The sequence below is a fragment of the Patiria miniata genome, unplaced genomic scaffold (genome assembly GCF_015706575.1).
Source record: "Patiria miniata isolate m_02_andy unplaced genomic scaffold, ASM1570657v1 HiC_scaffold_7, whole genome shotgun sequence".
NCBI classification, from domain to species: domain Eukaryota; kingdom Metazoa; phylum Echinodermata; class Asteroidea; order Valvatida; family Asterinidae; genus Patiria; species Patiria miniata.
In genome coordinates, this window is record NW_024037074.1 from 27,573,893 (window position 1) to 27,599,981 (window position 26,089).

General features: G+C 40.7%; 1 protein-coding gene across 1 annotated transcript; it reads right to left on the reverse strand.

The window, feature by feature from the left end:
• LOC119746390 (peptidyl-glycine alpha-amidating monooxygenase B-like) lies at nucleotides 1–24,390 on the reverse strand. The gene is made up of 13 exons (XM_038223304.1): nucleotides 23,650–24,390; nucleotides 12,210–12,285; nucleotides 10,347–10,434; nucleotides 9,660–9,811; nucleotides 9,030–9,084; nucleotides 7,533–7,665; nucleotides 6,431–6,624; nucleotides 5,712–5,825; nucleotides 4,519–4,743; nucleotides 3,749–3,819; nucleotides 2,767–2,970; nucleotides 2,245–2,366; nucleotides 1–1,427 (listed from the first exon to the last, which is right to left on the reverse strand). The coding sequence occupies exons 1-13, from the start codon at nucleotides 23,896–23,898 to the stop codon at nucleotides 1,287–1,289; spliced, it is 1,824 nt and encodes a 607-aa protein (XP_038079232.1). The 5' UTR covers nucleotides 23,899–24,390; the 3' UTR covers nucleotides 1–1,286.
• Between the last annotated feature and the right edge of the window lie 1,699 nt (nucleotides 24,391–26,089).

Consider the following 26,089-nt stretch of genomic DNA (forward strand, 5'->3'; position numbering starts at 1 on the left):
TTAGGTTCTATTTGCTTCAACGGAGTATTTTTATTTTCTCTTTGAAGTACGTACATCATAATTCGTCTCAAATTTCATCTGGTATGTACACCAATATACATGACACATTATAATTTCATTTAGCCGTGTACTTCAAATACATTTTTGCTAAGACATCATCTTTCTGTACATAAGATGGGATTTTGTTTTTGCAATTAACTATACATAAACACACAAAAATAAAACTTTGCTGTCTAACTATTTTGATTTTATGATCAAGAAAACCACGTATAGCGACTCGGTATTTAAAGCCAAGCCAATCCCTGAATATGACGTTTTGAAACCAATATGGATTAATATTCGTTTTTATCTCTCGTTACCAAAACACAGTCATAATACTTTGGAAAATAAGAATGGACAATTTCATAAGACTTTACTAAAAAATGTATCTAACTCAAGGTGCTAGCTTTGTAAGAACACACTTTCTACTTGTTTTTATTATATATTTTTTACTTTCTTTTCTTCTCTTCCAATGGTTATCTCACTCTCCTTTTACACAAAATTATATTTAACTAATTCATATTTTACATAACATGCATTTAATTTATTCCTTTCTCTTAATTTTCCCCTCTGCTAATTATAGAACAAATAATCCATATTTGATTTTGCTTTTCATCCCAACCAAAAAGATAATTTTAAAGTAATTTCTGCAGTGTTTATTCTATTATTATTACATAACATACATTTCATTATATCTCTCCAAACCACTTTTCACAATGTCTGCGATTTAGAAACAAATTATCTTTGTGGCTTCTTTATTACAATATTCGGTATTTACTCATTCAAAGTCTTATGGTACCGTTGAAGGTAGATTTTTCTATCTGCGTCTTCAGTTTTAGGAATTGCTTTCATCATTTGTTCTAGGAAGCCGAGAATGACTTCTTTATGCATTTGCCTCATTTGGGCCCCGCATAGTGACTCTATTATTTGGTTTAATTTAGCCTATAATATGACTCTGGACACTACGTATTGTATGTTTTTTAACTCGGCAACAAACCGTAGACGACCATAAGCTTGACCCGACAATCCCGGATATTGTGCTGTCTTGAAATAATAGTCAAAACTATCACACTCCACCAATTGGGGTGTATTTTGCTCGTACTATACTACTTATTCAAAAACATTTAGCTTTGTAATACAAACAGACCGAGACTCGTACATTATTAAAAGGTTTGCAATTCATGAAACAATATTAACAACAACCACAACCTAATGAGATTCTAGTGAGTGTCCCGTTTGCGATCTGTTTAATTTTTCCACGGCGTGTTCTGCCAGACTTCGTTGCTAGGTGTAGCCTCGTCCCAGAACTTCCAGACCCGATTCGCCCCAACGTCGGCCACGTAGACGGCTCCTGAATAGACAGCGAGGTCGTGGGGCTCCACGAATTGCTAAGAACGAATCCAGAATGGCAAACAAAATTTAAAACTTTGTGGAATAGATGAAGAAGTTTTGAAGGCAATATTGAAATTTGCAGTTAGCGACTGGCGCATCCGCATTATAGTCAATGACTATGTTAAAATCATCGGTCGTAAACCGGTCGTTACTAATAGGCACATTAGGCACTGTTCCTTGGGCCTAGGCCTACGAAAAACTTGGAGGCCTACGAAAAGTTTGAGGGCCTACGAAAAGACCGCAGTGTGCCATGAAACAAACACACAAATACCCAAGTGTGTATTTGCCTACAATCGGGGACCCCCTATTGTCTCTCTTGTGTTTGTACTTTTTAGGAAGACCTCCCATTATGTTTAGTACACGATCGCCAAATTGGAGACCATCGGGAATTGGGGACCCGCTATTGAATGCAGATACAAACTCATGGCACGCTCACACACAAAAACTTTTTAACAGTTTTAGCGTCTCTCTCAGATTTTTCGGTTTCACCAACTGACGCTGACGGTGTAGTTAGCTGCATATACATGTACGTGTACAAATTTGTCGTTCTGAAGCACGGTGCCAACAGCCTTTTAGAGCTACCAGTTTGGCCTGGCTTGCTGAGTACAGCTTAGAATAAACATGAAATTGGTGCCGGTTTCTAGGGCGGAGGAGGGCCTACGGAATATTTGTGCCTAGGGCCTATACGGAACATTTAACCCGGTACTGGTTGTAAAACATAACCTACACAATGGTGGCTTTAGTGACTCGCCCGAACGCAGCATTTATGATACGAGCATGCATGGATAGCAAACTGCAATGAAATCCGTGTACCTCTTGATCGCTGGCTGGACGATTCCAGGTAGACAGTATTCTTCCACTATCCAAATCGATAGTGAAGCCCTGAGTTGGGTAGTACTCATCGTCTGTAGGACCGTTCACTGCATACAGTACATCTGCAAGGTACAAGAGTTCTTATTTTACAATAATGTTTAAAACAGTCCATGATCAAGAGAATGAATCACGTCTGACACATACAAATCACAGTCACAAGTCAACTAACAATAAGGCATCATGCCTCGTTCATGTTACCCTGACTTTGCTTCGAAGCATCCAATTGACGTTTATTTTGAAGAGAAAACAATTCAGCGATTATTTCAAAATCAAACATGTCGTAATCTGTTACAGATCCAAGGAGTTGTGAGTCGAGATATGCTTCCTTTTCACACTTGGAGATAATTGAACATGTTTTGCTTTATCTCGACGTGAAAAGAGAAATTCAACAAAGCAATTTTGTCAGGAAATCAGGTATCTTTTTCTTGGAGAAAGCGTTGAAGGCTTGGTGTATGGACTCACCTTCTTCATCATCGTAAGCGATAGCGAACACCCTACCGCCGAAGTCCTCGCTTGCAATTTGCCGGTCGTACTCCCCCGTCGTGCTGTTGAAGCACAGGATGCGGCCGTGTTCACGATCCGCCACGCACAGCAACTGGCGTTTTTCCGCCAGGGCCAGGCTGTGGGGGATATCGAACGTCCTCAGTTCATCCGGTTGGTCTGGGTCTGGTGAGAAAACAAAAAGAAAATCTTGAACTCCCGAGACCGTGCAGAAGTTTGCATGGTTAAGGCCGGTTTGAACTTAGTGGTGTAACTTGAGTCAAGTTGGCAGGGCGAAATGTGGGGTCCTCATTTTGCTTGGGGGAGCACTCAATATGCGTTTAGTAATTGCTCACATTCGACTTCTACAAATTGTAAGCGGGGAGCACAAGGAGGGACGGGACTTGCAAAATGTATAACCTTGTGTTCACGATACATGTGAAGCAACTTTGTCATCAAACATTCATGGCAAAATTCGCTAACTTGCTGGGATGTCATAAAATTGCGTTCAGATCCGCATTCTTGGCGAGTTTGACCAGAGGCCTTTCGCCATGTTATTGTTTTCAATGTGTAGCCTACTTTATTAAGCAGGGTTCTTTTTGGTATCACTTCCTTCTCGTCTGATTGAATGATTCAGAAAACTTTAGTAAAACATTCGTCAGATATTGCAGCAAAAGTCAGACTTTAATAAGTATTATTTTGTGGAGAGCAAAGGCAAGCCCTGCCTACATTCTAAAACGATTATGTCATTTTATTTGATTTTTGTATTCGAATTAAACGGAATCATCGAGCAATTGTTAGCAAACATGATACGGAGTAAAAGAAGAAGTCACTTTAAATTCTCAAGGCTTCAAATCACGCCACACTGTGCCCAAAACTCGGAGTTTTGTGTTATGAACACTTGTCAGCTTTGCAATTAAAGACAAAATCTAAGAGAATGTCACTCATTAACTTAATGACTCACTGGAAGGTGCAGTTATTTCCATGAGCACAGATCCATTCGGAGCGAACTTCAAGACGCGGCTGTTGCAATACCTGTTAAGTTGAAAACAAAGTAAAAGGTAAAGTAGGCATATGCTTATGCATTGATAATTATAATTACTGGGAAAACACTTTCCTGCTTTTAATACTTGGTTTTGCCCGGTGTCATATGAAATTTTGACTTCTATTTTGAGATATGGTATCTTTCACCTTTATGGATTATAGCCTAATTCGTGACCTGCAGTCCGAATCAGGCTATCTTAACTAAGGCATGCCCAAAACAACCTAAGGAGCACGTATTTTATGTTGTCCAAATTTCACGTATGTTATGTAGTCCAAATTGCGCACTTCAACCTGCCAGCCTTATATCGGCATAAGTTTGGCAGCACTGTACACTCAGTGCTATCAGAAACTCATCACAAGTCAAATCACAAGCTTGTTTGGCTTGGAGCCCAACCAACAACAACAACAACCTCCTGCTTACAAGTGCCGGGGTCTTCAACTAATCGACCACTGAAATTGATATGGTTGGCTGTTCCACCCTAAAAAAATGTAAGTGATTTGTGGTGATTTTGCTCGAGTCCCGCGACTCGGGCAGGTCGAGCCCGAGTCCAAGTCCGAGCCTGCTGGGTCGAGTCCAAGTCCGAGTCCGAGTCTGCGTGACTCAAGTCCGCGTCCGAGTCAATGTAAAATGGGACTCGAAGCGGAATTGAGTCCGAGTTCGAGTCACGAGTCACACAAGTTTGCCTTTACCCGTCAGCAACGAAGAAGTTCCCGGTCTTGCTGTCCACGGCCACGTCGGTGGGCTGGCAGAAATGCTTCCAGTCCGAGCCGGGCTGGAACCGTTTGCCCAGCACCAGACTGGGCTTCATTCTCTCCCGTATGTCGGCGGGGAACTTAAACACCTGATGCAAAGCCACGTCGGTCAGCCACATGTTACCCTCATGGTCTATGGTGATACCGTGCGGCATGAAGAATCTACATTTCGAGAATTTGAAAAGAAAAAGGGTTCAAAAATTGAAGATGCCTGCAGTGGTGTATTTTGCACAGTTGGGACAGGGAAACCCCCAAACATTTTGACATATGTCGAAAAAAAAACAATAGCAGCAGCACCACCCAACCTAGTACCAGTAGTAATAACTCCCAACTCACCCACTTTTACCAATTTTACAACCTAATACTTGAGGCCACTGTTTTTCAGAGATATTCCCATTTGATCTCCCCCAATACTCAAATTCTGTTCAGGCAAAATACTCAAAATACTCATAAAGCATTTGTGACACGACCCCCTATGTCGGAAGTAGCCGAAATTATAAGTTGCTGGCCTTTACAGCAATTTTTGCACAATAGAAAATTAATCAAGGAGCCCTCGACGCCTTAAATCACGTTATGACCAAATTCATATTGGATGTCAAGTACAATTACAGGCCTGTAAACGTCAGAACCCAGCGTTTAACATTTGAACACATTATATAAAAACAGCTTTTGGTAACGGTCTATAAACAATTAATCGCATTTAAGGGGAGAGATGCAGTAAAGGGGCTAGGCTCAATTTTGTCACAATACATTTAACTTTTAAACACTGTTTAGTGTTTCGAAACAAGCGTTCACGAGGCGTTTATTCAAATATAAACAGAATGTTTATAATTTGTTTTCCTGAAAGTCAGATTTTAGTTACAAGCAGCTGCAAAACTTCAACCGGCTGCTAGAGGCTTTGTTTTTGGTATATCTGCATCATGAATCCAAATTCAGCCTGTAAGCCTTTTACGTCTCTCCCCTTAAACGCGTTAAAACGTTCATATACTGTTGCAAAAAAAACGTTTATAGTGTGTTCATAGTTATGTTTTACAGTGTATAACCACAAAGAGCCAAGTATGCTCTTTTGAATGCTCATTGTTTGTTATCCAGTCACATCAATGTCTCTAATCCTTTGTGAGTGTGCCTACCTCCCTGCTCCCCACGAATCCAGCACGTATCCGCTATGCGGATCCATCATGAGAACCACGTCGTGTTGAATAGCCCGCTTACGTTTCTTGAACACGTGGTTGTTGTCGAAATCACTGTAGACAAAAGAAACGATTCAGTCAAAGAATAAATATATACACAATGTGCAGTCTATCCCCCACTTACTTTCTTTATGATCTGTACTCCATAGTTTAGAGGGAGGGAGTATTATTTTGTTGATAATTATTCCCCACCTATGTCGATGTATTGCAGAGAATCTCACGAAGACAGACCGAACGTAACTGACTGCGACGTTCAGTTGGAGGAATGAAAACCATAGTGACAACAAACATCGAATCGAAATCACTCTTCCGAACTCTGGTCAGGATCGAAATAACGGACGCGAACAAACATCCCCCTTTGCTACCAACCTGGATTAAGCTGATACTTTTCATTGCTGAGTTTCTTTTTTTTCCTGCTTTATATGACATCCAATTATGGTTTCATTCAACTTAACTGATCAGTGTAATTCGTTCTTTTTTGGCCTTGATTTATTGTCGATTCACGTTATACTCCTTCAAATATTGATCCCAATACCATAGGTCCAATGTTGTCCGCATGACTTGTCCCTTATAGGCCTACTTAGGTGAGGCACCCACGTTGCAAAGATTAAGCCTCATTTTTCCCTTCACTGCTAACATTTTTGTATCAAGTCTTATACCTTTGCAGCCAGCGTCTTTCGCCGCGCTGGAAGGCGTAGACCAAGCCATGCTGGTCGGTAGCGACGCCAGCAACCTGGCCCATGCGAAGTGCCTCCCTCGGCCACCATTCTTCGGGCTCCAAGGCGTTGGTGTCGAAGGCCCCCTCAGCCGGCCCGGGGTAGGCCCTTGCGTATCTGTAGTCGCCCTCATATGCCTGTCGAATGAAGACAAAAAATTGCAAATCTTAGAACAGCACTCTTTGGAAAGATTTTTTCTGGGGGAAAAATGCACCCTAATGTTCATGTAATGCGTCTATTAATCGTTCCCTCACACGTCCCCCAGGCTGCCCCACCCACGGTTTGAGGATTGTCACTTTTGAGGTGACAAAATCCCAACCCCTGGGGCAAAACTTAAGTGACAATTCCCGACATACAGGAGTGGGGCACCCAAAACTTGTTGTCTTTGCCATGTAGTGCGCCAATGAGCAACGTTCGGCCTTCGTATCAAGATTGCTTTTAAAATGTTTCCCATGTTACGTAAGCCTTAGGTTTTGGGCTTTCAGTAGTAAGTAGTAGCCGGATGCCTTTTTATCATTTATTGAAAGGTAACACTAGGTTTTTCTAGTTATGCACAAATCGTCATCGGCGCCACGAACTGACACATGTATACGCGTGGCTGCGCTGCACGAACTGACATCCTCCACAGTGCCACACTTTTAGAGCGCACCCCATACATTTTCGGTTTGACGAACTGACACTGACCTTAATTTCACCAATTAAGACGCTTTTTAAATACATTTTTGAGTAATCACACAAGTATACGGATTGAGTAAGTTCGTGTCAAACCGTTTTTCTCCGTTCTGCATTGCCGCATCATGCTTGGGTGTCAGTTCGTGAAAACGAAAATCGTCTATTTTGCGTCAGTGTCGATGTGCGCGCGCACAACCGGGTGTCAGTTCGTGAAACCGAAATTGTTGATTACGTGGTTTTCACGAACTAACACCCATTTGCGCGTGAGTGTCAGTTCGTGGTGCCGATGACGAAATAATGAAAAGTGGTCCGACGGGGGGGGGGAGTGTCGAGCCACCTCAACCACGTGCCGGCCTTCAACGTTTCTCCTTACTTCCTCGGGGATGATAGCATTCTCAGGCCCAACATCATCAGCCGGTATCTCCTCCTTGATGTCCTCATCGCACGGTTCGTACCCCGGCTGAGTCTCGTAGTAGGCGATCAGCTTCTCCACTGTCTTATCCGAGCTGCAATCGTTTCAAAAAGCATTTCCAACAAATTGTAAGCACTCTTGCGCTTGTTTGATCATCAACTCATGCAACTCATGCCTTATACTTGACTGTTTAAGACTAACTTGTGTATACAGAGTAAAACGAAATACGAATCTTAAATAGCAGGACCAACACTTTCAAAATATTGGATATGAAAGCCTAGTTATTAAGCTTTCTTTTAGCACACGAATCATTCAAATCACTCATGTACTTGTCAAGTTACGGAATTTTGAGAACAAACACCGTGTTAAAGTTCAAAGGATCACAAAGAACTTAAGAATTAAGTGTTCTTTCAGCAAAACGGAAACAAATTGTTATCATTCAGATGCATATGAATTGTTTTCGTTTTGCTGAAGAAAACGTACCTTTTTTTGTGAGACGTGGAAAAAAACTTTAAAACGGTGTTTGTGTTCAAAATTCCGTAACTTGAAAAGTACATGAGTGATTTGTATAATTCTTTTACTAAAAGAAAGCTCATTGACAGGGATTTTATGTCATAGATATTGAAAGTGCTACAGACAAAACTTCATTCAAAAATTGGTCCCGCCACTTGGATTTTCGGGATTTTTTTTACTCACCCTGTTATAGCTTTATGTGTGTAAATTAGGAGCCTATGTCTAAAGTACTCAATGTATTAATGCTCGTAGTCTGTTTCACTAACTGTTTCACTAATACACTTTTCTGCATTTAATAATTCGTAATGTATGTAGGGCCCAAATGGAAACCAGTTTTAAACTGTTTGGGCATACCCTGGCTAAAGAAATGTAATAAATCCTTTATTTTTTTATTGTTTGATAACACTTAACATTCCAAAGACAATGCTGCGTGAGTCGCATGTTTCCATTTTTATCTATTCAAATTACAATCTGACTTTTCAGTCCATTCGGTTTCAATTTTTTTACAGACATTTCCAAGAAATGTTCAGGGCGATGATTTTTGCATAGCAGTTTTAACCAACACTGTAAAGCATGCGGCGTGTTTTTAGCGATCTTATCCAAAATCTCACCGGGTTGTATACCAAAATGCGTGAGGGTTCTAAGACTTTGGTTCGGTCATAATCAGGCAAAATACGTCAAAACCAAAGTCACCAAAACGCCCGACCATATTAATAATAGGTTAACCCGAACCACTTCGTCACAATCGCACAAACGCGTCAGAGCACAGATGAAATCGCCCCAAAACGCTCCATGTCAGATTCCTGTAAGTGACATGTTTGGTATTTTCATATGGCTCAAACTGTACTCAGAGGAATAGCAAGTAAATCCAAAAACATGTACCAATGAACACCGTAGAGTGAGCACTCATTGATTCAAGGGAAAAGTCACATTAGAAATGCTTACCGCACATATGAATCAGGGATAATCTTCATAGTAAGTCCAGAGGAGACATCGGCACCTTGAAGAGAAAAAAAGCGGTAGAGAGGCCCAAAATGGGTATTCTGGTTGATATCATCTTTTTTTGCGATTTTATTCTGAACGATAAAGACTCTTTAGCTTCGGAAATGGAAGGAAACTCTGAAGAATAATCATCCTAGGTAAAAACCATCCAACTTTTTGTGAAACAAACTACAATCGGAATACAGTGTGAGGTTGGATGGTACCAAATGATTTCTCAATAGAATTAAGACAATAAGTCGACAAACGAGATCTCCCCCGAATGAGGGCAACGACGGATCCAGGGGGCCAACGGGGGCCATGCCCCCACCCCTCCCCCACCCCACGCCACTCCAATAAAAAAACGAACCCTTTTTTCTTTCTTTTTTAAGTGTCGTCGCAAAAATAGGCAGCATTTGCGTACACCACCATCTTTTGCTTAAAACAAATTGGTTAAAGTGGTCAGAAATTGCTTCAGATCGCACCACAGAGCATCTAGAATCCCCAAAAAATCGGGGCCCTTAAGCAGACTCAATTACAGCGACCTCTTTCGCTAACAATTGGCCTATTCGAAGAAAAATTGGTTGCCATGGTTACCTTTCCTGTGCTGCACCTCCAAGACTATTTCGTGGATGAGCAACGGTCCGCCAACCGAGATAACCTCTCCCTTGGACGGGAAGTCTGGACACCCGTCCCGCTCCCACTCATACAAAATGATGGAGGGGCCCAGGCACCCGTCTATGCAAGTTCTGTTAATGGGGAATTGATGAAAGTCGTATATTATAAGTAGAAGATTATAACTTCTCTGGACAGGTATCCCTTACATTTTTCTTCTGGAAGAACAAAGGGCTTTAGATCAGTGGGCGGCGATTACCTAACCATTGCTTGCCCTGTATTTTTTTTCTATGAATAATATAAAATTTCAACGGACTATATGTGCAACAACAAGTTTGTTGTAAAGGCAATTTTTGAAAACGTGATAAGATGATTTCAATACAAAATATTGCGTGGACGTAGCAAAGACTTAGCCATGACCTTTTTTTAGATGATGGACACAATGAGAGGGCGCAATGAATATTGTTATACGCAATAGAGTTCATGTATCCTAATCAAACAGCGCCATCCCATTGTGTCGACCATACTATTAATAGGGCCAATTAGTCGAATTAATAAGGAATTCTAAATCATATCATGTGCACTTGCTGTGTGTTTAAAAGTAAGTACACAATCACAAAAAGGCTCTGTGAGCAATTCAAGAAGATGAAAAACGAGATTTCTGCATACTTGTCAGTAAGTCCGGGGGCCAGTTGCGGACAGCCGTACAGAACGATCTTATCCACATTAGCGTCACTTGATTCGGGCTTGAAGCCAACTGGCAAAAGAAAGACAAACGGACGTACGTTATTACTTCCCAGGTATCGATTAATGTTTCCCAGTGGCACTAGAAAATTGAAATAGCGACATTTTCGAGACCATTGCTTCTTTTCGGCTTCGGGTTTATCACTAATTTTTTAATCACTGAGAAGCAAACCAAACTGATATATTTTTACATTTGATCTCATACCAAACAATTGAATGTTTCTAAAGCAGAACATGCATCAACATTTCGCCAGCGTCCCTTATCGAAGGCCTAAAATCTCCTGATGCCGAAGACGAAGAGGAGGGAAGGATTTCGAAAAGGCCCATAGTTTCAGTCATGATGTCATGAATTTGCGCCCTCCGTTAATAAGCCCTGTGCAGTCTCTTTTTGGTAACCATTTTACAAGGCCAACGCATGATTCATATTTAGAAGCGAAGTCGCGAGGCGAATGAAGCGGAGCCTACGCGGAACGGGCTTTCGTCTGAACTCGGCGTAGTCTCCCCCTCAGTTCGCTATGCGATTTCGCCGCTCTATTGATCAGATGTCCAAAGTAAGGACAGCCTAATGAAGAGCTACCCCTTTAATTGTTTGTCGCATAAACAATTCTGTGGTATTGTACCATAAGGAACAACATGGTTCACGAGGCGTGACTTGCTCGTGTGGATACTGTGATACTTCATCAGATGACACTCCGGATAATGACGTCAGAGCGTTTCACCTCGTCGCTTCTAATACGCCCGAGACGTCGTGACATCACAGCTTGTGTACACGAGTACTTAATTAAGGGAGCCAGGTGTGGACGACTTCACCTCAATCCCACCTAGCTCCCGTAGGAAAGCACACGTGTAATCAAGCCGTACCATCTAACCTCGTTTCAGTTTTTATTTGTACCAATTATTAATTTGTTGTCGCAATAACAAGTATTGTATCCTGTACTTGGCGTTCTTAATCTTTAACGTGTTAGGCCTATACATATTTTGACGTAAACAATATCATGGCACAACTTCCTCAGAACTCTACTAGCAGACAATAAAAACGCATCACTTACATATCAAGAAGTTTATTAAAACCAAAGGCTTCACTGTGCGCCTCTTGGACGAAAGGGCAACCCGGATTTTCACAACTTTTGTCCAAGAGGCTCATAGTGAAGCCTATGTTTTCAATGGGGTCTACCCGATGTTCCACAATACCGATGTTCCCGTGAGGGTAAGGGTTAGGGTTATAGGGTAGGGATTTCGGGGAACATCGGTATTGGGGAACATCGGTATTGGGGAACATAGGTATGCACCACTGATCTCTATATAGAGATCAGTGGTATGCACCCTTTTCAATAAAGATCCCGATTATGCAATAATACGTTTTCAATGCAAGTGATGCGTTTCCATTTTCATATTCAATATTGTGTTTTCATTAACTGTCCGTATATATTTTTCTCCCTTTTCAAATTCGGCTGCATGCCATTTAGGATAAAGTGCGACTAATCACATATGTGGGTTTTTTTCTTCAGTTGAACTCACAAGAAATCAATCTTGTCTAGAACCACAACTAAACACAAACAATCAAGAGAAGACTTAATTTTAATACCCAAATGAGAGAGCGGCAAGTAGTAGCGCACTGTTCTACTTCATAGGAACGAGGTTGCGTGGCCTCAATACGTCTCACGATTATTCTATGTGACACGTCATTGTACAAAGTTACCACATGCAGAGGGGTTTAAAGGTAACTGCCAACATCCCCCCCCCCCCATTAGAAGGAAGTCGTCATTTTTGATCAACATTTATACCCACCGACGTGAATTTCTCCATCGTCATCAGAAAGGCGTCGGTTTAAACAAGAAACTATACTGCCTTCCGCTGCGTCACCCTAATAAAAAGGAACGAGAGAAAAAAGAAAACCGTTTGATATGTTCAAATTTATTCCAATAAAAACAAATGGATTACTTATCCAAATAAGTTATAGGTGTATCGTACCGTGTTATGCCACCGCACATACTGGGGGGGGGTCACAAAAAAGGATGAATCGTAAAACTTTCCACCTACACTCATCGAAGTAAATTTGCTCTAAGGTGGGTAAACTTTTTTTTCAAATGTTCGGGCCTTGGTAAGACTTACGCAAGTCTAATAAACAAGTGACCGCCAGTGAGTGAGTTAGTCAAGTAGTCAGTGAGATAGTCAATCAGGCATTATAAGGAGGACTATAGACCATTATCATGTTGCGATAATGTTTTCCCCTTTCAAATCACCGTAACCAAAGCGAGGCTTGAAGGGAAAATAGTCTGGTTCCTCTTGCATTAAACAACAAACAATATCATTCAGTACTGTTATTGGACACAGGGAACACGACTTAAATGGTGGCAGCATGATAAAGGTCTATATCAGGCTAGCCCCTCGAGGACAAGCAAAAACAACGATGTATTGGACAATTAAGCAGCGAGTCTGACAGCTGTTTCCGTGACAAACACGCCACCCTTCACGCCCACGATTGAAATCCATCCTGCCCCTTTCCGACCGTCACCGTCCCCGGCCCGTACCGCGATTTGGCCCCGGCCAGCGACACGCGGAGATCCCTGAAAGATGACACCAACGGCACGCTCCGAAAACAAGGGCCAAGAGTTTTGTTTTGCGTGTATTTCCATGGATAATGCAGCGGGAATAATCCAGCTTTCGTCAAACTGACACTGTGGTTGCTGATCTCAAAGGGAAGCGCGCCACACGGTGGGCCGGTGGCTGACATTTAAAACCGTTTTCTTGCACTTTTCTCCTTGAGCTTTAGCGATTGAATTGTAATTACCGGTGTAGTTAGTTTGGCACCGATCGGCGGTTAAAAAATATAACCGCCCTCCAGATCCACGAGGTGTTAAGACATGCCGTGTTTAGCCCGATCAGGGCCCTTGAAATCCGTCCACGGTCCCCCGGTTGACATTTGGAAACTTTTTTTCCCGCGGGAACTTGGCATGCATAAAACTTATGAAAACAGCATGCAGTCTGTGGTCGAAGTATCGAGACTTATCTTTTTAGAAACGGTACCCAAGGCCTAATCAGCAAAGGCGCAAGTGGGCGTAGAAGTTGTCATGATATTCAGGCCTGACGAAGATCCACGGTCCCAGGGGATAGCATTCAAAATCCGTCTTCTCCAAACAGAGAACGACTCCGGTAAATATGAGCTCGAGCAAACATGGGATCATCTAGAGATTTACCAGAAATTAATATTTAAGATATGCTGACCTAGGGCCCAATTTCATGGCGCTACCAACAGCAATCAGAAAAGTTTTGGAATCAGAAAAGTTGTGGTAACTTTTCCAGAAAGTTGTGCTACCCTCTGAGGTAAGCGTGCGTTTTGCTGTGCTTGCTTTCTGCTATGGTGTCCATGATTTGGACGGAGGCTTTTTAATAGAAAATCGTTTGCTTGTAGCAGCGCTATAACATTTCAGCCTTCGCGTTAACACCATGTGAATGATATCTCTAGTGAGTTGTGCGGTTCTGAGAAGGACCAGTTCGTTTAACTCAAAGTTTCGAACATAATGCCTTGCTCGTCATCAGGAGATGTCATCGGCGTGTACATTACTTCACAACTCATCGACTTCTCAGACCCACTCAACTCACACGAGATATTATTCGCACGGTGTTACCGCAAACCTCCCATTCATTGATCATGTCCACCATAAGTCTTAATTAAATTTCAGCCTGGCTCTCAAAACTCATTCTCACTCTCTAAATGTAAAAGAATGAATAACCACTCCAAGTCGTCCCCAATATATGACTCTTTAATAAGAGTGGAAGTTAATTAAGTCCTTTAGAGTGGTGTCTTACTATGGGCCATAGTGGGAAAAAAACGCTCAAAAAGATGCAAAAGTCACTCGAAAAGAGTGAAAAGCCACTGGAAAAGAGTTGTCTTCCATGTGAATTTTAAAAAGACCTGTTTATCACACTATCACACAGGGAGAGAGTATACGCGTTGGAGTCAGAAACTGTTCCACCAAAATTCCATGGACAACAGATTTCCTTATTCTAGCGCTGCGTCTAAAAACTCGAGGTCCATGTCTTAAGGTAATATACACCATTCAAAAATATGGTGTTTTTGGTTTGCTGATTTGAGTAACGACAATACAATAAATAAGCAGGTTATCGAAACTTTAGATCAGTAAATACATCATGCTGTAAAAACGCGTCTTCATTTTTCGCGACGTAAAGCTATAACCATTTCCTCTATAAACTGTTCATTAACACGTTTAGACTTGCAACCTCTTGTGGTATGATCCCCAGCTTGCCGCTCGGGAAAATAAGTCTAATTCACAGGTATGCAACCGATTGCAAGTATAACTAAATTCAAATCTGTGCTTACATGTTTATATTTATGTACAATTAAGTAGGATATTTTTATAATATTTTGGCAATTCCCTTTTGGATGTTTGCAATGGGGTCCATTACCTTTATACTTTCACAGGGAGTTTAGTCCCCTTACTATCTTTCAACCAAGTATGTTTTTCAACAATAATTACGTCAGCCTTTATGGATAGCTGCAAATGATGGACTGTAGCTTTAAGTGAGATTCAGGCACCGACTGCAATGCGTTCAAGGTCCCTTTTAGTTTTCCCTTCCAACTTTCTCTTTGAAACCGTTGATTTGATTTTGTGCATGGAGTAAGTTCACCCTAAACGTGCTAAGGATTCTCTGAGCCTCTTGAACATTTTTTTGTAAAAATATTGCCATACTAAATTTATATCGTCTCTATTCAGATTTACGACTATTACAGCTGACAAAAAAATCGCGGCCGTATCATAAGTCCGACGCCTCAGTAGGTCCGACGCCTCATAAGTCCGAAATTTCGGACTTAATGCGGCGTCGGACTTATGAGGCATAAAATTTATTTATTCCGCCCGATAGGTCCGACTCCTCATAGACCCGACGCCTCATAAGTCCAACGTCGGAAAAACAAGGCGTTTAATGTGTCGGACCTACATGGCGTCGGAGCTATGGGGCGGCAAGACCTACGAGGCGTCGGAGCTATGAGGCGGCCGGACCTATAAGGCGTCGGACTTATGAGGCGTCGGACCTATGAGGCGTCGGACTTATGGGCCTTTATTTGGTTAGGGGATGCGATTTTGTCGGACCTATGAGGCGTCGAAATTATGGGCCTTCATTTGGTTAGGGGACGCGATTTTGTCAGATTTATGAGGCGTCGGACCTATGAGGCGTCGGACTTATGAGCGGACCACCAAAAAATCTTGTCCAAAACCTAAAAACAGAAATCCCTGTGAAATTTACCATTTCACGAGACTTAGACCTTATAAATAAAGGTTGTGTCTGTATGTGCCACGAAGACCGGCGTTTCTTTGTTAATATATAGGCTAAGAATAAAAGAGGTTTAACTGGAGACAAAACAAAAAAAAGAATTGGTGTTTTTGACCAACCACAGATCCGGAAATGGAGAAAGGAATAGTGTTGGGGTTAAATTGCGTTTCTTTATTGTATTTTTTTTTTCAGACGGAAGACCAGCATACGCTGGTTGTTAAAGCAAGACAATTTAATGTCCCCACCGATCCATTGGTGTTTGCATATTAATGGTTATAATTTTAGTTTAGTTAAAACATTCTGATGAAACCTTGCAGTTTCTGTAAACTGAAGCAATTTTAATGTTCCAGTCTTTACCCAAATGGACGCTCATGATGATCGCCGTGCCATGTGAGTCGGCGCACAAGTGCAATTTGCAACGGATCAACAACGTCTTCTGTTCGTGTCGTCTTTGTTCGTTTTCCCACAGCGTCTACCATTGCGGCCGGCAAGCCGCGCAAAAACACATCCGACTCCCCCGAGATAAAAATTGCAGAGCACATTATAATGGTCGTCAGATCCGAGTACGGTCAGCGAATTAAGCAAGCTGAGCGGGTCCGTTTAATACCACTAATTATGCGGGATGACATCAAAAGAAGTTCACAATAAGTAACTCCTACGCTCCTATTTTTGGAGACATAACGAAAAACAAGGATTTTGGAAGACCAACATACATTTTGTTCTCATCAATGTAATGGATTAGTAATGAGTTTTTGAGAAAAACAGCTAAATACCATGCACAACCTTTGATAACGAAACACGATCTCGTCACAAGCACTCTTTATTTCCAAAAATCCGCCAATACTGACTGATCATTGGAAATCATCTAAACATTTTTTGAGTTCTTCTAAATGAACAGCAAGCTGGACGGAATAATTTTGCGGAATGTTTAGTGTACACGTCCAATTTTTTAAATCCAAGTAATACTTTTGGATGATAGTTCGGAAGGTTACTTAAAGGGGTAGATGCAAATGATCCTATATGCTTTTAAGGTCCAGGGCTGATATATACCGCTCACCGATGCAGCTTATAGGTTTTCCCAGTTATTTGTAACACTTATATCACACAAATTCCGTGGAATGCCACTTTAATTTTCGTTCCAGAACATCGTCGAGCTCAATTCTCAATTTCAATATCAAAAATAAAACCACCGATGGTATAATTGAAGGTGCTGTGTAGTTCAAATTTGTAGCATTCTAATGCGACCCAATTGCGTCTCATGCATACATACGACTATGTTTTATGTGTGAGTGTTAAAATAACTGGTTAGGTTAGGTTTTGAACATTCTTCTTTGGATATTGACTGGTTGTGTCATTGGAAACGAACGAATTGCATGTTTGCATGAAAATGCAAATGATATAGGCCTCGTGGACGCTGGCAAGCACAAAGTGCACCGAACTGTACGTGCCTTCGGGCCGTAATTTGTGAATGGCGGCGTCGACTCGTGTAGGGATAAAGAACTTCGAAGATGATCATCTGAAAGGCCTTTATTCTGTGCTTCGGTTTCATAATCTTTTGTGAGACCGTGTTATGACAGTGCGCGTAGGCTTACTCTATGATATGTCTTACAGGCACAGACTACACGCATAAGACTCCCGTTGATGTGATTCTGTCGGTGAAATCCTATCTCTTCAAAGAATACAGGGCGAGTCAAAAGTAAGTGACCTGCATTGATAATTGTGTTCCTAAAAAGCAATCAAATTTGTTACACCGTCCATTCCTAGTTTACATGTAAAGTAGGCCTATAGTCGTTTCACCATTGCTGGGAGATTTGTCGTGTTCCTAACACGGCTAAGAAGAGAATAAAACCATTGACGTAAAATGTCTTCAATGTCATTAATGTCTTGTCTTCTCGGCTCCCGAGAAACTACCAACTATCGTGGTGATAACATCTTACTTTATAATAATTATAAAAACGAACAGTATGGACAATCCAGTAGTTATATAAATAGTTGGAATATAATAATGCGCTTGCAAATTTCTCTCTTTGTTCAATATGTATCTGCAATCCACACACATGGAACGTGGAACAATTAAACTATGGGTTTTATACTGAAAAAATGCCCGGGTTAATTTTACCGAAGGAAAACTGCAGCTACCTAAAATTGGGTTGTTCTTTACCTAATTGTTTGGTTTATGATTTCTGTTAAATTCAACCAAAACCTGTGGTTATACAAGACCAAATTTAATTTGGTTTTGTACGACTACAACTTTTGGTTGAAATTACAGAAATTATAACCCAAACAATTAGACATAGAACAACCAAATTTTGGGTAGTTGCAGTTTTCACCCTTTCTTTGGTAGAATTAACCCAAGTAATTTTTGCAGTTTCACTTTTATTATACTAAAGGAATGTAATGGATAATAAGTCGGTTATTATTTCTTCCAGCTATAAAACACGTAATCGTTATTGCAGGGGCGAATTCAGCTGTGGAGGCCTTGTCTCTGGAAGATGTCAAATTCTTTTGCAATTACTTGAATAAGAACACGAGTAGTGAAAAAAATTACTGACTGTTTTTACATGGATGCTGTAGTGTGTTCATCCCTTTCTCTCAACGGGTTCGTGTACAGAATAAAAGAGAAAAACAGGATCCCACTATCAAGTCTGCTCCGCCGCCCTTTGTAGCCACATTTAGAAGAAGAAAAAAACAGAGGTTTATATTTTATTTTGATATAAAGATATTCACCTTATAAAGCTATTACCAGGGAAATTATGCATGTACGTTTAAACATCCGTGAGCACGAAAACGATCTGCGTGACCGGCCATTGAGAACAAAGGGAAGCTCCGTGATTACGTGCGCACACGAGGCCGTGCTAGTGGTTCGTTATAATCGATGTTTTACCTCAAAACGTTCATACTCTTAAAGTACTGAGAGTTAGTCATTCCCATTCACGTCAGATTTCAAAACTCACGGTTTATTCCAATCCATCCCATCGTTAAAGATTCAGGGAAAGAAAAGCTTAAAATAAATTATTAGGCCTATAATAAAGATTCCACGTCCGGAGTAATGGCGTTATTTTCAATATAAACAATTCAAGGTGTACTGAAGAGTAAGGCGTCCCTTTTTATTTCTATGGTTCTCGTGGTTTGTCGTTGCAGTAGGATCGGTCGGTGGGCGAAAAAGAAACATCTGAAGAGGAAAAAAATTCACTTGCGCCCGCATCGATGGCTAAATTATATGATGCCTTGTCTCTTGTTTTGTTTATTGCATTGAGATTATCATGAGTCGATATCACTGAACAAAGAAAGTAACCCATCTTTGGCAAATGTAGTTGACTTGGTTATACGGAGTGCTATCGACGAAATGTAATCTAATGGTTGTGCACGGTTTTGCACGGTTTGTCCCTGTTTCCTCAAAAGTGTAATATCCACTGAGCTCTAAGTGAAACTTTAACAGGTTAGGTTTTTAACATTCTTCTTTGGAATTTGAGTGGTGTTATTATTGGAAACGACTGAAGTTAACTAACATTTTGCCTATAGTGGCAGCCATGACAAAACAGTAAAAGGAAACTATAAACCCTTGATATTGATGAGAGGCAACACCCTCGCATCTTCGGAGAATGCACTGCATGCTATTATACACCGCGATTTTTTCCCATAGCTTTTCAAATAACACTAGGTCTTATTGCCTGGATTTGATTGTTTTTAGATCTTTTTTTTCCTGGGGTCGGGAGCCCAAATAGGGACGGTCGAAAACGGGAGACTAATAATTAAAAAGGGATGCCCTTATGATGAAAACATCACTGAAGTCTTGACGCACGCAATGCGCACGACACCGTGTTGTGGAATGGGCAGTAAAGCGTACATTATGTATAGCCGTGGGTGATGCACGATACCTCAACACACGCACCGTAAATTCCCACTGAAGGCTCCTGATGGAGGGCAAATAATTCAATATTTATATTTCGAACTACATTTACTGCAAGACATGAAGGATCGTCGCTGACAGCTAGCAAGCTGGATGATGACAAGTTAATTCAGAGCAAGGGGACTCCCCGAGTGTTTATTATTTGATGATGGCATCTTGTAATAATTTAATCGCTGCGGAATAAATAGATTCCTTGTTTGATACGTAAAGGTTTGCATGGTGGACATGATCAGTGAATGGGAGGTTTGCGGTCACACCATGTGAATGATATTTCTTTTGAGCTGTGTGATTCCGAGAAGAACCAGTTGTGTTAACTCAGCGTTGCAAACAGTATGCTCTGTTTTCTTATTGTTTTATAAGGTAGTCTCGTGTATTCATTTGATATATTTTAAACATATTAGTGTGTACACATTTGAAAGGGATTTAGGAGCATTTTAATTGGGTTTTACTTAGTTGTTGTTGTTATTCTGTTGTTGTTGTTGTTGTTGTTATTTTGTTGTTGAGTTTTTTTTCTGTTCACTGGGGTCAAACAATGTTTTGTTTGGCTGTGCACTACACACAATTAATATATAATATATTTTCATAAGAATATTTTGCTATACTGGATCGTGCATGACGACCCCCCCCCCCCCCCACAACAAAAAACAACTAAAATATTTATTGAATTGGGTTATCAATAGGCCTATGTCGACTGTTACTGGAAACAACTGTATGTATTGTATGTATAGTGGGTCAGCAGCAAATAACCAATTAGTTTGATACCGTATATCTGATATTCAGACGTACACCTTTGTTCAGAAAAGAGAAGTGTTGTTAGTTCGATGTTATTTGATATTCACATGCGTTTGTGCAGTAAATGGGGTGTTATAGTTTTATAGTGGTCATTCAATATTCACGAACATTTGTACAGCGAGTATAAGTAGTTTCATCTTCCGTGCTTACACGAATGTGAGCCTTCTCTGAGCAGAAAATTATGAACAACAGTTTCAGAAATTTCGAAATGACAGCAAACATGATATCATAATATGAATGGCATTATATTTTGTGAAGGCCTGTCCTGGTGCGGATTAAAAACTGTTTTCAAGGGAACTCATCTTTTGAAAATCAACCGATTGTGTAAATGCCATTTTGAAAGTAATTAAGATGTGACATTTGATTAGGGTCACTACCTGGAGTAATTGGAAATCTTTGATCGTCATTGCAAGGCCTAAGATACACATTGTTCATGTAGGCCTAGTTATGACTCTGAGTCTGAATCTGATTTGTTCTGAGTCTGATTTTATTCCTTGTTTCCATCGTTATTTTGTAACGGTTCCGTGTTTTGTCTCGTTTCTGTCTTAAATTGTTCTACACTTCATGCCCGACCTTTGAAATTTGCCTCGAACAAAAAAAATGGATTTTCCCCCTATATCTGGGCGTCTGTATCCCTTTGAATACATGCAGGATTTGATTGGGGTCGTTTTGCAGTTAACGGATCAGTAATTAATTGGAAATTTTTAAATATATTATTTCATAACTCAACGTAATAACTCCAAAGCTAAAGCAAGTAAAACTCCTAGAGTACACAGAATTCTATTACATTGATTCAGAATGACTATTCACTGGAAGTCTTTTCAAGCGTCGGATCTACACATCGGTGTCGGACTTAGGCCATTCACCGGCGTTACGGGGTAATCCTATACGGTAGCACTGCCCGGCTCACAAATTTGTCTGTTTGTTTTGTTTGTTTGTTTATTGGGGTGTTTGTTTGTTGGTTTGTTATATTTCCATCTGTACTATATACTAGTAGATATAAAGACCAAAGTAAAATTAATACATTGTTGTAATAAGGTACAAATGGGTGTAACATCCTGTAACCAAACTGGTAACATCCAGTTAATACATAGTATTAAACAGAACTATTGCATGTGAAAATGCATAATAATAAATAATATGCTATCCCTAAGTCGACTAATAAATTTTTAACGAAAAAGAAGACATTAATGCCCTGCTGCATTAAAACATGAATAACATGTTACGTTAGTGCAAAGAATACTTGTCCAAAAAAAACTCTTTAAGATGACTAAGCAAAAGCTTCTTGGATTCAAATTCATTTCTCAGACTTTCAGGAAGGGAGTTAACAGTTATAGGTAGTTGTTTACGATAATTGGAGGAGACAACATCCACCCTACAAATATCAGAAGTATCATGGATAACATTATCGGGTATTTTAGCAAAAGAATGAAAAACCCGATTTAAAGGAAAATATGTAGGAGAACTTCATTTATCCTGGAGCAGATGACAGTCAGTCAGTCGGCCAGTCAGTCAGACTGGCCCTCTGGGCAGATGCCATCTTTTATCAAACTGGTTTCAACCATGTTGATATAGATATTTGAAAAATTGCTTTGCAAGGGCGGTACATATTACAAAATATCTGTGTATATCTTTGTATTATCTATTTGGTTACTGTGGGTTTTTTTTCTATATTTGTGTATCTTGGATTGTATTTGGGCCCAATATTTGGGTTTATCCGTTAAAAAAACATATCTGTTTCGTAATGCCATAAATACGGCAGTTACTACATTTTCTCTCGTTATTCCTACTTTCGTTTCGTAAGATGTAACAACGACTTTAGTTTCCTATCATCGGTAATCTTTTATTTTCTATTACAGCATCGACATTTATATTGATTATTTGTGGATTCAGTTAATCTTTTCAGTTAGAAAAAAAATTTCTCTGTTATTTCCAAAGAGAGCACTGCAAAAACTAGGTTTAGCAATTAAACACATTTCTAAACACTTGCACACTTGCTATCAGTTTGTAAACATGTTTAAATACTAAACATGTTTAGAGTAAGGATGCCTGTAGTGTTAAGCAATTGAACATTGATGTGTAGGAACTGAACATTTAATGTTTACAAAGTGATAGCAAGATTGTGTTGAATTACTAAACACGGTTTAAACAGTTTTTAGAGTGTAAAGATTCACTCCATCCAACTGAAAATAGGGACGAGACTATTAATCCAGCTTTCTACACGGTGAGTCAAAAAGAATGTGACCTGGATTATTTTTTTTTCTTTAAAATGTAATGTACGAATGAAGCATGTCTTAAAAGAGCATGTTCTTCCACTTGTCTGGAAAAAAAAGAATTTACTTAAATTGATCCATCCTATCGGAGATTACGTAGGCCTATGTCTTACTAAAAGAACTTTTTTTTATAGTTGTCAATGGAATGCCATTGCAAGTGATTGGGCTGAGTGAGAATTACAGATTAGACATACGCAGTCAACTACAAAAGGGATTTTAATCATTCTGAGTCAAGATGAAACATTCTTTTCACTGTCAGAGTTTGTGTTTTGCATTTGAGGAACAAGTCCACTCTTTTGTTTTCCCTGAAATATTGATGGCGACTTTTATCTGTTTTCCTATTCAAGTTTTCGTTCATTCATGGAGGTGGGAACACGTTTGTGTCATTTGAGCCAAGACTGATACATTATTTTTACTGTCAGAGTTTGTGTTTTGCATTTGAGGAACAATTCCATTCTTTTATTTCTGAAATATTGAAGGTGATTTTTGTCTGTTTTCCTTGGGGGGGGGGGGGTTCCTTCATGAAGACGGGAAAACGTTGATGTTTCATTGTATTTAATGGGTATTTGTCCTTTCGTAGAACGGCAAATTAGGGGTGGACAGCTAAATTTTGTGATAGTGTTATTAAAATAGTCAAAACATGGGAATAGAGTATGCACATTTAGTGAAATGTTCACAGTTACTGGTCAATAACATGTTCTTCATCTCTATGTTACTTTTATGAAATAGAGCCAGCCATATTAAAAACAAATTCTAATTTGGTCCCTTTGTTTTTGACTCACCCTAACCGAATAGATAACTTGAAGTATTCTTTTCTAAAGTATTTCAAATTAGAATTAAAGTAATTTTCACTCTGAACTGTCTGGCTACTAGTTTCAGCCTTGCTTTTTGGAAACAAGACGGATGCAAACAAAAATTAATTCTCCTTGGGTAAGATTTAAAACAAAATTGATCACTGTACCTCTTTTGATGTTGGGGAGTATTCTACCTCCATATTCATGGTCATGATGCCCAAGTCTCGCTCGTCAAACTTGCCGTTTTGTTCCTGCTGCTGCTGCTGCCTCCTAGCCTCTTCCTTCCATCTGGCGATCAGTTCATCCGAGATCCCGTCGGCCGTGGATTGGAGAGCAGCAAGGAGCAGGACGGCGGCCAAGACGGCGACGGTCGTAAGGCACGGAATGTCGGCGGACAGGAGATGCCGCTTCGCCATCTTGTTGCCACCTTAGCTTTCGTCGCGTGTGTTTGTGTATACACGACTGTATCTAGAGTCCGAACCGCTACGCAAACAACACGAGTGGTGCTATACGTCTCTGATCTGTCGTCCCTGAGAAATAACCAACAGATGATTTCTCGAACTGCCGATCTCAGAAACTAACAAAAAATAACCACACCTTGTGAAAATACCAATCCCTTATTTCAGGGTTTCTTTAATATCTTTTTTTGGAGCGAGAATGAATTGGATGATGAATTGCTCCTTCTCCTATAGGAGAAGCAGGGATGATGCGGCCAGATCTTCCAGCGAGCCGAGAGAAAAAGAAAAACGCATTCTCCTTGACTATGCAACCATCGTTTCGGCCATGATTTTCCTTACGCGGTTCGCTTGTCAATGGTTTTTCCGTCTTGGCGCACATGAATTATGCATAAACGAGCCGTCCACCTCTGTGTACTGGCTGTGCATCATGCGTGGCCAACGGACTGGCATCACGGAGATGCGGGGGAAAAAACGCGGGCAAATTACAATTGTGGAGCAGAGCCCGGTGTCGTCATAGGGATTGCCTAGCAACGCGGCCACGGGAGGAAAATCCATTTTTCATGAGAGGTGGACCTTTTTTCGTTCTGGTATATATGATGGGATGAAGGCTGGTTGAAAGGAGACGTCAGAATCAATACACATGTCCTTTTTAGAAATTGCCGGGAAACGATTGGTTAAACGAAATGAATGAATCTTCCGTTTGTTTCTCTGACGTCCGTAAGTTAACAGTAATTGGGGTCGTTAATAAGTAATGGTTCCGATTAAATTATTCTTGATTTATTATCTCCTCGATTATCACCGGGCAGGAATCCGCAGTCTGGGGCGTGTGTGTGTTTGTATAAGACCTCTGGACGAGAATGGACTTTTCCCTGACATTTTACTGCGGATGTGAGCGAAAGGAGGATCATTAACTCAGACCCCCGATGATATCCACTCAATGAATGGACGGGAGTCTGCGCATGCGTGAAGCCATTGATGAAGAAACGGTTCGTGTCGGACTCCTATTCTTACTAAGCTTTCTGATCAATGGTTTTAATTTCCTTGTGTTCCTTGTTTTAGAGTAGGGTGTAGGATTTCTTAACCCTGTGGAAAATGGGTAAATAAATTAGTATGGTTTACCCCGCCATCATTCTTTGTGTATTTAATAGCTCTTTGTGATCAAGGGCGGATCCAGAACACACTTTATGGGGGCCCCAAAAAAACAATTTCCCCCCCAAAAAGGGGTTCCCACAATTTTACGGCGTGGGGTTGACGGCCCGCTTAAGGGCCCCCATTTTCTTTGGATTTCAGATGCTCTGTGGTGCGCTCTGAGGCAATTTTTGACCACTTTAACCAATTTTTCGAGCAAAAGATGGTGGTGTTCGCAGTCACGGGCCGCCTTGTTGTGCCACGTCACTTAAAAACAAACAACTGGGCTCGTTTCTTGGGGGACATGGCCCCCTTGCCCCCCCCCCCCCCCTTCCCCCGATCTGCCCTTGTTTGTGATATACTGTCATTTCTAGCTACTGGGGTCTGGGACCACATGCTTTCTTTAAGATGTATTTTCGTCCATGCCAAACGTCAGCTTAGATTCTAACCAGATGGCGATGTTTAAAAGTGCGAATACTTCCAAATGTTTCTTAATCGTTCACAATAATAAAAAAAAAACAGCTAACAAAACTGGTAAAATGTCGCCCCATCCTCTCCTAATCGTACGGTATATACACCGCTGCCATTGTGCACCATGTCTTGAGAAGATCCAGAGAAGGAATTCCTTCGACCCTTCCCCCCCCCCCTTCATCCCCACCCCCTCTCCGGAGTCTGCATCCGTTTCCGATCTCACGCCGCACGTTCTTTTCCTCTTACGCATGTTTCCAAACCAATTAAACAATCCGACCCATCGTTCTCGCGAAATGTCAAAGTTTTCGACGCAGGCAGACTGTGCCGTGAAGAAAACAATTTCATTTCATTGACCGCGTATTGCAGAACAAAATTGCACACGTCCCTATCGTGAAAATTACTGATTAAATCGTTATTACGGGGCCGCATTATTCTGGATTGTGCTGCTACCGAAGTCAATTGATCAAAATGAGTAGAATAGTGAAATGGAAACTGAAAACCGATATTTCAATTTATTAGAAAATTTTTTAAAATGTTACAAACTCCTATA

What these genes read in the sequence shown, in the direction of transcription:
- LOC119746390 (XM_038223304.1), bottom strand. Translation starts at nt 23,898, where the DNA reads ATGGCGAAGCGGCATCTCCTGTCCGCCGACATTCCGTGCCTTACGACC. An exon ending in GAAAGACGCTGGCTGCAAAG is followed by an intron (nt 5,826 to 6,430) that starts GTATAAGACTTG and finishes TTTTGTCTACAG; the next exon opens with TGATTTCGACAACAACCACG. An exon ending in GTCCAGCCAGCGATCAAGAG is followed by an intron (nt 1,428 to 2,244) that starts GTACACGGATTT and finishes ATTCGTTCTTAG; the next exon opens with CAATTCGTGGAGCCCCACGA.